This window comes from Lolium perenne, chromosome 4, assembly GCF_019359855.2.
Source record: "Lolium perenne isolate Kyuss_39 chromosome 4, Kyuss_2.0, whole genome shotgun sequence".
In the NCBI taxonomy this organism is placed as follows: domain Eukaryota; kingdom Viridiplantae; phylum Streptophyta; class Magnoliopsida; order Poales; family Poaceae; genus Lolium; species Lolium perenne.
The window spans coordinates 30,161,542-30,172,341 of record NC_067247.2 but is presented as its reverse complement, the minus strand read 5'-3'; the positions used below and the strand labels follow the sequence as shown (position 1 = coordinate 30,172,341).

The window sequence follows — 10,800 nt, the reverse complement described above, 5'->3', positions numbered from 1 at the left end:
TGTGGGTAGCCCCGGAGATGCCCTAACGCATACATGCAACTAGAACCGATCCGTGCTAGAACCACAAGATTGCTAATCTTTTAGGCTTGGGCTGGTGTTGGCCGTGGTATAGATGTAGGGGGCTGCGTTGCGTGATGATCGAATGGTCTGTGTCCAACGATACATGGATTATCTTGGCACCATTGCCTCTGGATTCTGCTATTTAGCGCTTCAAACGCCATCGAGCTGCGGCCCACCGTCATCATGGCCTTCCTTGACTCCGGCAAGCTCTCACTCGTCTTGCACATGCCCTTTCCTAAGTTCTCCGGCGTGCCCTGCACCTGAAACCCTGATGTTTTTGGCCTCACCTCCGCCAGCGATGCCCTAGCTAGCCAAATGTTCCCCGTCTCTAGCGAGGTGTGCGCGTGGAAGCGTGGTTGCCTTCTTCCTCCCTGGCACCTTTTTCATTCTCTCCAACACCACCGAACTATGCCAGCCCACAACGCCCAGTTGAAGGATTAAACATACGCTTAACAAGCACAGCGAGCGTCAAATAGGAATCTCCATTGCCTCTCCTTGTTGATATAGTCGAAATATCTCACAATTTATGTTGTAAGCTCTCATGGAAGAGTTTAAAAAGGATGATTCTGAGTGTGGTTCAAAGCTCGTAAAAAAATTGAATTATCATGTTTCTGATTAAAAGTTGCCTCTAAATATGTATGCTTCGAAGCAATTATGTTTCGAGAAATCTCCCAAAATGGAAGCTTAAATATTTCTTTCGTTTAAGCCTTTTTTTTGGTTGAAAGCTCGTAAGTAAAATACATGGAGCTAGTTAATTTCAGGTTATACACGTTCATCGCCTAATACTAAGAGGGATGTATAGATAATTAGATGGCCCTTTCTAGACAGAAATATTGCCATCTGGATGAGCATTCATAGGCAACATGAAAACAAAGAAAATGACATTGAGACTGGTGACCTTTGATTACCCTAAGTCCATCAAATATACAATCGATAAAAGCGGGTGTTCTTGTTCATATGCAAACCGTTAATTTTCTTTGAAATTTTCTAAATTTAACTTTAGAAATTCCTAAATTTTACAAATCCCAAACTTTCTGATGACCCCAGATTTTGAAAAAAAAAAATGAAGTTTTGGTATATATAGCAAAAAAACTCAGGTTCAGCCGAAGAAGCTTCCATCGCGGAAGCCCATACAAAAACGGGCCGATGCTCTTTTCTGCCAAGACAAGTGGCCCATCCGAGATTCCGAGCCCGACTTCTCGGAGCGCGTCCAGTTCGCACACCGGCGGACGCAAAATCGGGCCTCGCCCATCTCGCCGGCTCTCCCACCTTCGTCCTGCTCAACGGCAGCTGCAGCGGCGCCGTGTACCGAGAGTCCGAGAGCCACGCTCCGAGAAGAGGAAGATCTGCCGCGCTGCACCGATCCGCTCGTTCGATCCGGGACCGCGTCCGCGAGCGGCGATGGAGAAGGGAGGGGAGGCGGGCGGCGGCAGGCCGGAGTACAGCATCATCGTGCCCACCTACAACGAGCGCCTCAACGTCGCCCTCATCGTCTACCTCATCTTCAAGCACCTCCGGTAACCCCCTTTGCCGCTCCTTCCCCATCCACGCACCTCCTGCCTGCCAGCCGATCCGTTCGTTCTGTTTTGGTTCCCTCCTGAGTCGAGATCGCTGTATTCGGTGGAGGGCGTTCGTGATCCAGTTAGAGTTTCGTGCCGGCTCGGTTTTCTGACGCGTAGATAAGCCTGTGGAGGGATTTATTGACCGCAATTGAATACCAAGTTGTGCTTAATTGCTTTGAGATTCTTCAGTTCCCCACTCATATGATGCAACTGTAGAACAGCTTTAAAAAAAAAGGAGTAAACCTGTAGAGCAACTTTGAAGTTGCCTATTTGTGTTCGATTCGGGCCACGAGATATGATCACGGCCACATCTTCCAATCTGTACTTCTTCATTGCTAGCGGTGCCGTGCATCGAGTCTCTGTTATCCACTTGATCTTGTGAGAAGTCATCATCATATCACCATATGATCAAGGTTACAGTGACACATTTTTTAGAACCAGTGTTTCATGTTATCTGTTGAAGTTATGCACAGTTATAGATTTAGATGGTGGTAGCTAAACTGTATGTGGCGCTGACATTGTGCGCAGCTGGTTTCCGCTAGCACTTTGCAGCGTTCATGTTCTAGACATATCTTAATCATAGTGCTGGGTGTGTGCTCGTTTGCCGCTCTCACCAACATAAAGTTGCCAACGGTATTTTATCAGCTATGTTAACTTGTTGATAGGAGTAGCCCATCTTATTTTGGGATCAGAGGACCTAATTTTCTCTAGGGCTTGCAAGTGTTGGCAGTTTATGTCATTTTATGTAATATTTATTCTAGAAAACCATCATGCAGCACCTATTTGTAATTTCCAACATGTTTACAGTTGCTACTGTTTACTCATAGTATTTGGTCACCATTACAACCTGTTTTTCGTTGCTGATGCATAACTCTTATTATCTTGTTAGCATAGTATTGATGTATTGAATGGCAATTTTGTTGCATTTTTTTTTGCTAAAATTTAACTTCTTCCCAATGTAGGGACGCCAAGTTTGAAATCATTATTGTGGACGATGGAAGCCCCGATGGAACTCAAGACATTGTAAAGCAGTTGCAACAAGTGTATGGTGAAGACCGTGTTGTAAGTAATTCCACAACCATGCTGTCGTACGAGTTTATGTACTCATGCGGTGCCGTTTTGGTTATTATGACTTACTGCGGTGTGTTTTACCTGATGTAATGCCAGCTATTGAGAGCTAGACCAAGGAAGCTAGGGCTTGGTGAGTTTAGCTGCCCATTTCTATGTATATTGAATTTTACGCTTGCTGTTTGTGTTAACGAACAACTAAAAACTTTCAGGTACTGCATATATACATGGATTAAAGCATGCCTCAGGGGACTTTGTTGTCATAATGGATGCAGATCTATCCCATCATGTATGACTCTACGGACTTTCTTCCCTCTGTTATTTGCCATAGTTAAAGTTATTCAGAATATTTATTTTCCCTGTGGTTACTGAATCCCTTTTCTGTTCTGAACAGCCAAAGTATTTGCCAAGCTTCATTAGGTGAGAATTATCTATCCAAGAATTTAACCAGCGAGAATGATTCGATTTTTATGCTTCATTTTTATTTTAGTTTTGGGGAACCTGGCAGGAGCACTGCCTATTATATTAGCAGAAAAGAGAAAAACATAATCACAACGGGTGATTGTTTTTCAACATGAAACAGACAAAACAACCCAAGAGTCCACATATGAACTACTCCCGACACTGAACTGAACTTAAAAAACTGATGGTTGACATCTTCCATAGCCAGGGAGACTACCTTTTTGCAAGTTAATATAGTAGCGTTCAATGCACTTGTTGCGCTCGTTCCACACATTCTAATTCACATTCAGAATCTGACCGCTTTTCTTCCGGTGACTCTTTCACAGTCATGACCGAATCCCCCTCCCACCATTCATTGACCGGAGTAATCTGCTTATGTAACACCAACCAGGACTCCAGGAGAAAAGCCTGCAGTTTGGCTCTGCATGGGCCTTTCAGATCCTTACCAAGCTGACCAACCACACAGATTAGATATGGGAGTTTTCCCACTTCCTCTGTAGTCGGTCCTGCAGGGGTCGATCAAGGCCTCAGGATTTCATTATGCACACACTCCACAGATAAAAAAGATAGGCAAGGTAGACGGGAGAACTTTTCTATCCACCGAATGAATCCACTTCTCATCTTCTAATTCCTTATTTTATCACTCTCATCTTCCTGGGTGCTAGTTTGTACTTGCCCAGGGTGCGGTTGCACAAATGGTACATCCAATTTAATTGCTCCATATGAGATTCAAGGGATATTAGCGCCTCCACTAATTGCTCGGTCTTGTTTTGTTGCTAAAACTCTTTCTTTGTTGGATCCTTTGTCGACGTGTGTTCTTGTGTGCTTTGTTTCTAAATTTAAATTATAATCTTGTGGCAGTGAGGAGAAATTGAAAGGCCGGTCTTACGGCTGCCTCCCGGACACGAATGATCGAGATTCTCTAGTCTTCGTTCCGGGATGGTAGTAGCGTGATGTGATATGATTCGGCGAAAGGTTTTTCTCTGAGCCATTTTCTGAAGATATTTTTAGAGGCTGGCGCAGGCGCAAACCATGCCCCACTATGCTTTGTTAATATTGAGCGCAGATTCATAAGTTGTTGTCTACTGTTCTATTTGTCTGGTCATTTCAATGGCCAAATCGTTCTCTCATACCTCCTTGGATTAATCGGTTTGCTCTTGTTAGCTCAATCTTTGCTATCCAGGACATAGATATGTGTTTTAATGAACATTGAAAGTTATTTTGTGTTATTTGTTGGATGCAATAACTGAAACTACTTCAGGAAGTGTAGAATATGTTGGTGTTGCCTGTTAAGCCTGTTCCACACATTGCAAATACATAAAGAATCTTGTCAGTTTTCTTCTGGTGACTCTTTTCCATGGTCGTGGGCAGAATTCCCTGCCATTGAACCCAGAAGCCACCAGGTGCCAAACCTGCATGGTGAAGGAGCATTCCGTTCACATGCTGAGTGCTGCTTCTGGAGCTCCGAGGCAAAGCTGGCGGATGGGACTGTGTAGACAAAACAATGCCTTACCCCTTGTGCATCCACCCTGAGAATCTGCATATTGAACACCAACCAGTACAAAATCTTGCATTCTGGCTCTGCCAGGCATGGGCGGAGCATCATGGAGGCCATACTGGGCTCCGGCCCAGTCGTCCCAAAGTTCCATTCTTTTTTTACCTGGGTATATTGCCCAAGACTACTGTTTAGCTCTGTTTCTTTTGCAGTTCTCTGGTCTCCCAAATTCCCCATGTCTTTTTCCCTCCAATCCCCATGGCCTAGCTCTCACTTTTTTTCTCCCAGTAGTTCAAACTAGGAAAATTAGTTGATACATCAAGGATTCAACCAAGCTGCAGTCCTATTGCAGACTGTGGTAGCCAATTGGCCATAGCTCATGGTGCCGTCCGCCGCCGTGGACACTGGTGGTGGAGTGTTTAATCCACTTGCTATATAGTAATCTGAAACAAGAAAATCACCTTAGATTGCTGGATTCCTTGATTGCACATTTGATCCCTTTAGTGCTTTATGCTGATTGGGACATTTGGAGTTTTTATTTTGGCTACACATACACGCTAATTCAGATGCTTTGCTTAAAATGATCTACTCCTACTTTTTCTATAAATTCGTTAGGTAGCTTTATTTAAAGTTTTCAAGATAAAACCATGGAGATACATTATACAAAAGAAATGGAGATGATGCAGGTGCAATTGCTGAAGGTGTTTAACACTTTAACCTAACATGAACCTTTGCTCTAGTATTATACTTTGTGAACATATTACATATATTAGCATATCTTTATATGCCAAGACTTGTATGTGATTGTTGGCATTAGAGGCAATTGGCCCTCCCTTTGGTTTGTGCCTTGATCTGCTGCTACTGCCAGTGCCTTCCAGGTCTTTGCCAGATCAAAGGGGATAACTGCCCTGGAATTGAATTTCGTAGACCGACCAACCACACAGATTAGATATGTGAGCTTTCCCACTTCAACATGATAGAATTGCTCCTGATGGGGCTGATCGAAGCCTTAAGCACACTCCACAATTAAATAAATCAGCAAGGTCAACAAGAACGCTCATTCTGGCCACCGAGTGAATCCAACTCCCACCTTCTATTTCCTTTTCACCATTTTCCTGATGCCAGTTTGTACAGGCCCAGGTGCCTTCACAAAGAGTGATCAGTCCAATTCAATTGAGATGAATGTGATGGCAGCGCCTCCACTCGATTGCTCACTCTCGCCCTGTTCTATATCTCTTTCTTGGATTCTCTGTTGATCTGTGTGCTTTGTTTCTAAATGCATATTATAATTGTATGGCGGTGAGGAGAAACCGAAAGGCTCTTACGGCTGCTTCCCAGAGATGAATGACCGAGACCCTCTCGTCATCGTGCTGGGATGGTAGTAGCATGACGTGATAAATGATTGGGGAAAGGTTTTTCTCTGAGCTATTTTTTGCCAGATCTTTTTAGAGGTTGGCACTGGTGCGGACACCTACTTTATGCTTTGTCAATACTGAGTGCACATGATCCCAAAAAACATACCGAGTGCACATTCAGAAATTGACTTTCTAATATTCTGTTTTGAGTGGTCTGCCAAAATAGGTTTGTGATGCCTCTGTTAATCAGTTTGCTCTTTGTCAGCTCTACAAATGGAATATTTGCTAACCAAGGCACGAATATGTACTTTGTGATGATTGAAAGTTGTTCTGTGTTAGTTGTTGGATGCAGTAACTGAAACTACTTCAGTGAAGTGTAGTATAGCTGGGCGTTTCCTTGCCCACTGAAAATAAGTACGTAGAAGAACCTGTATCTTTTTAACCATGTTCTTTCTTGACTAGGAAGCAAAAGGAAACCGGTGCTGATATTGTAACCGGTACCCGTTATGTTAACAACGGTGGTGTTCATGGATGGAATCTTATGCGCAAATTGACTAGCAGGGGAGCAAATGTTCTAGCACAGACATTGCTGCGTCCTGGAGCTTCTGATTTGACAGGGTCATTTAGGTGTGTGTTGTTTTACATGAATAGAGTAAGATCGTTGTAGTTATTGTCCTTTAACACTGCTGATTTCCTAGGCTATATAAGCGAAGTGTTTTGGAAGATGTAATTTCCTCGTGCGTCAGCAAGGGCTATGTATTCCAAATGGAGATGATTGTTAGAGCCACCAGGAAAGGTTATCACATTGAAGAGGTAATCCATTTCAAATTGACTTGTTATTCATTTCTGCAAGGATGGATTAATATCTTGGCTTTCATAATTAAATTTGGTCGCCCTATCCAGGTCCCAATAACTTTTGTCGACAGGGTCTTTGGGATTTCAAAGCTTGGTGGATCTGAAATTGTTGGATATTTGAAAGGCCTTGTGTATTTGTTGCTCACAACATAGTGGAAAAGACAAGACGTAGATGCATGGCGGTTATAGGACAAAATCTCGCTAGAGTGACTTTAATGTTTTTTTTCAGCTTGAGTTGCACAAACATGCTAACATTTTCGGATTTACAGTTGAATTATGTACCCAAAGTTGGTTTATGAGCATCATGATGAATTGTGTGGCTGCGGCGACATGTATCATTATAAAACAATGTTTTGTTGCATGAGTTTGTTCCTATGTTCATTTAATTTCTGCTTCAGTTACCTTGTCAAAGTGAACTATATTACCGACTTTACTCTATCTTGATGAAAAGCAAATAGTTTTAAGAACAGCTTTATATGGTTACTGGTAGGCATTCCCTTTTCATTATCATGCAAGTAAAAGATGGATAGCAAATAAATAAAAGGGCAGGAAGCATAAGAACACTTCACATAATAATTAACCAACACTCAGTACAACCAGAACAAATAGTAAATAAACTGGTGAAAGGGACGAGACGCCCAGGACACCCTTATGTTGGTACAAGGTAGAAACATGTTGAAATAGTGCTTACAAAAGATGATTGATCATCCAAACCATAAATCTATATCACATCAACGTGTCTGGGAATCCTAAAAGTTCACGAAAACTATCCCACAGAACATAAACACGCATGATCAGGACATCACCAAAAGCCCATCAAAAAAAGGACATCACCAAAATGTAAGATTTCTTGATATTTGTTTGTTTAGGTTGCTCACCACATACACCATGTGGTAAATGTGAGATTTCTTGTAGGTCCAAATCCCTCAATCTATATCACATCAAACTGTCTGGAAATCTTATTAGTTTACAAAAACTGTCCCAGAAAACATAACCACACATGATCAGCCATCATCAAAATGTGATCTTTCTTGTAGGTCCTTTCGGTTTGTAATGTCCGACACCCCAACTTGCTGATCCGTCTTAGTCTTCTAATTTCTCCTTTTCTAACTTCTGCAAAGCATTTCAGAAGAAGTTACACACTGACAATACAATACTGCGGAATAGAGACATATAGAGTGAAGCTACTTCAGAAATCTGAGAACCACGAGTTGTTGACACAACAATTCAGTATATGTTTCAAAATCCATACACATGACTAAGTTAAGTCCGCAACTACCGTCGGAGATTTTCAATTTATCGGGAGCTGCATTTTATCACCAGCGGGGTTTAATACTGTAAGCATTTCCTTTCAGCCAATAGTTGGATCAAATGATATATTAAACCAAAACAGATTTACGTATAACCAACAGTGTCACAAATATAGGTTTCCTTTTTAAATTGCAGTGAGACACATTAAGAAGAACTAACAGATCTCCTGCTAGGATGGGAAAAGTACACTCAACTATCATTATATACCGGATCATTCAGTCACACAAAGTCTACGGATAGTATAATAACATTGATCAGCTCAATTTAAATGTATTAAAGCTCACAGTTTGATGCATGGATATATGCCCCCCACTTAATTCGAGCATGTCATCCCCATGAAGCGACTAGTAGTTCAACAAAAATGCACCAAATTCTCGGTCTACCCCCACGACAGGAGGCATGCGAATCTGGGTACAACGAGGATGTTCATGGTAGTAGATACTAAATGAGTATCCAAAAGCAGACCCACTATAAGTAAGTTCTATATGATGAAAAATATCCATAATCAGGCATAGTTCTCACTTACTGCTTCAGTAAAATCAGGGTTGTAGTCTAAAATACAGCTTTCACTTCCTAGAGAAGATGGAGTACATTATTTAACTAAAACTGTGATTCATAGCAGGAACCTGAGTAACTCCACTACTGCAGTTAACATAAACACCACCTCGATGTTGAAAAGGGAACCCTAACTTAGTTCCAGATCAAAATAAACAAGATGCCGACAGGTGACAGCTACGGTGTGAGATGGCTAGAAAAGCTCACCCTATTGTAAGCATTGGCAGAAGCGCAGGTCATGTCCTGCCCACTACCTAAACGCGGTATGGTATGGATCATGCCTTGCCAAACTACGCAGGGATGCAGCAAACCCCGCACGCTTGCACCCATTCGTCAATCCGCCCACGCATCTCGTCAAAACGGGCCGCGCATTTAATCAAATATACTAGGGGTAACAAACAATCAGCTCCGATTTCGCGGGGGGAGGATTCGACGCGACGGGAACAAGCACCAGCAAACTGGGGAAATCCCCACCCCAAGGGCTTCACATAGCGACGATGGAAGGGGTCGGGAACACGAGGAGGAGGTAGGGGGTTCGGGCGGCGGAGGCGCTTACGGACTGCTCGGAGTGCCAGGCGAGGCCGCGGTAGACGTTGACGGAGAAGGTGGCGGCCAGGTAGAGCGTGGTGACGCCCAGCCCCGCCGTGAGCGCCTTGAACGCCATGTCCATCACCGCCATCTCCGCCGCTTTCTCTTCGTCGCCGGATTCCGGGCTGCGTGGGTGGGGGCGGCGAGGGGACAAAGGCAGAGAACACGAGTGGTTCTTCTGACTAGGCTATGTGGGCTGGGCTTCTAGACAGCGCAAGTGGTTGTCTGCTCGCCCATTGAACAGCCCGGCCCAAAACATGTACTACTCGCCTTCCGTCCGTGTTATCTGCAGCCTTGCGCAGTTTCTACAGGAAAACCCTATTCTTCGTCCATTACGGTGCGGTTAATACGCGCCGCATGCTAACGGTGGCCACATGGGACGCGACCCAACACCAGCGAAACAGGGCTCTTGGAGTTCTGGTTTTTTCGGTTTCGGGATAGAAGCTTTTGGCTTGGCTTTTTTTGGTCTAACATTTTTTTCTTTTTCTTTGGTTCTTTTGCTGGTTCTATTGGTTTTTCTATCTTTTTTCTGTTTCTCTGTTTATTCGAAAAATTAAATATTTTGAAATTTTGATCATTTTTTCCTCAACATCTTTAATTTTTATCATTTTTCAAATTTGAATATTTTTAAATACGATATTTTTAAAATTTGAACATTTCTTCAATCTGATCAATTTTGACTTTGAATTTTTTGAATCAGAACAATTTTCGACTTTGAACATTTTTCAAATTTAAACATCTTTGAAAAATATAAAAATGTTGTTTAGTTTGACAATTTGTTCAAATTAAAATTTTGTTTTGTTATGGACTTTGTTCAGATTCAAAAAAAAGTCAAGATTAGATTTTGTTGAAATTCGAAAAAATAACTGCAACTCGTGGACACGAGGGTTCAAAATCAAGTCTATGCCATGGTGGAAAAAAGCTACAACCACTATAATAGTGCTACGATATCACACCAAAATTGAGAAACATGGTTATGGTTATAATCTAGCAACGAATTAATGGACCGGCCCAAAAACAAGGAACATGCGTGTGTGTCCTACAAAGGTGCGCTAAGGAGGCAAGGAGCAATGAATATGGGGTCCCATTCCTATGTGCGACCAGGTCGGCGTATACCCAGCACTCACACCCATTTCGGACCAGGCCCATTATATTTTCTTTTTTTTCTTCGTACGGTTTTTCTTGTTTGGTTTTTCTATGCAGTTTTTTCTTCTTCTTTCTTCTGTTCGGTTTTCTGTTTTCCTTTTCTATTAAACTTCTTATTAAAATGGTTTAATTTGAAAACTATTCAAACTTTTAAAAATTTCACGAAAAAATAGATTTTCGAAAATGTTCAACTTTAAAATTCAGCATGTTTTTAAAAATGTTCAAATTTTTTTGGAGAAATCAATGTTTTTTAAAATCTAAAAGATGTTGACATTTATTTGAAAATTATTCAAACTTTTAAAATGTTCACGAAAAATTATATTTTAGAAAATGTTCAACTTTA

At 42.1% G+C, this 10,800-nt stretch overlaps 2 protein-coding genes and 1 non-coding gene across 3 annotated transcripts; 2 read left to right on the top strand and 1 right to left on the bottom strand.

Annotated features, from left to right (window-relative positions):
- The first annotated feature begins 1,264 nt into the window (after positions 1-1,264).
- LOC127292055 (dolichol-phosphate mannosyltransferase subunit 1) lies at positions 1,265-7,218 on the top strand. The gene is made up of 8 exons (XM_051321405.2): positions 1,265-1,577; positions 2,585-2,684; positions 2,790-2,823; positions 2,903-2,979; positions 3,085-3,110; positions 6,465-6,629; positions 6,701-6,815; positions 6,906-7,218. The coding sequence occupies exons 1-8, from the start codon at positions 1,462-1,464 to the stop codon at positions 7,008-7,010; spliced, it is 738 nt and encodes a 245-aa protein (XP_051177365.1). The 5' UTR covers positions 1,265-1,461; the 3' UTR covers positions 7,011-7,218.
- On the top strand, positions 4,008-4,144 carry LOC127297802 (small nucleolar RNA snoR113). Its single transcript, XR_007849489.1, has one exon. It is a non-coding gene; the product is annotated as a small nucleolar RNA snoR113 (small nucleolar RNA).
- Positions 7,219-7,673: 455 nt separating the features above from the next.
- Positions 7,674-9,476, bottom strand: LOC127292056 (uncharacterized). The gene is made up of 2 exons (XM_051321406.2): positions 9,280-9,476; positions 7,674-7,970 (listed from the first exon to the last, which is right to left on the bottom strand). Exons 1-2 carry the CDS (start codon positions 9,400-9,402, stop codon positions 7,941-7,943), a joined length of 153 nt encoding a protein of 50 aa, XP_051177366.1. The 5' UTR covers positions 9,403-9,476; the 3' UTR covers positions 7,674-7,940.
- Positions 9,477-10,800: the final 1,324 nt, after the last annotated feature.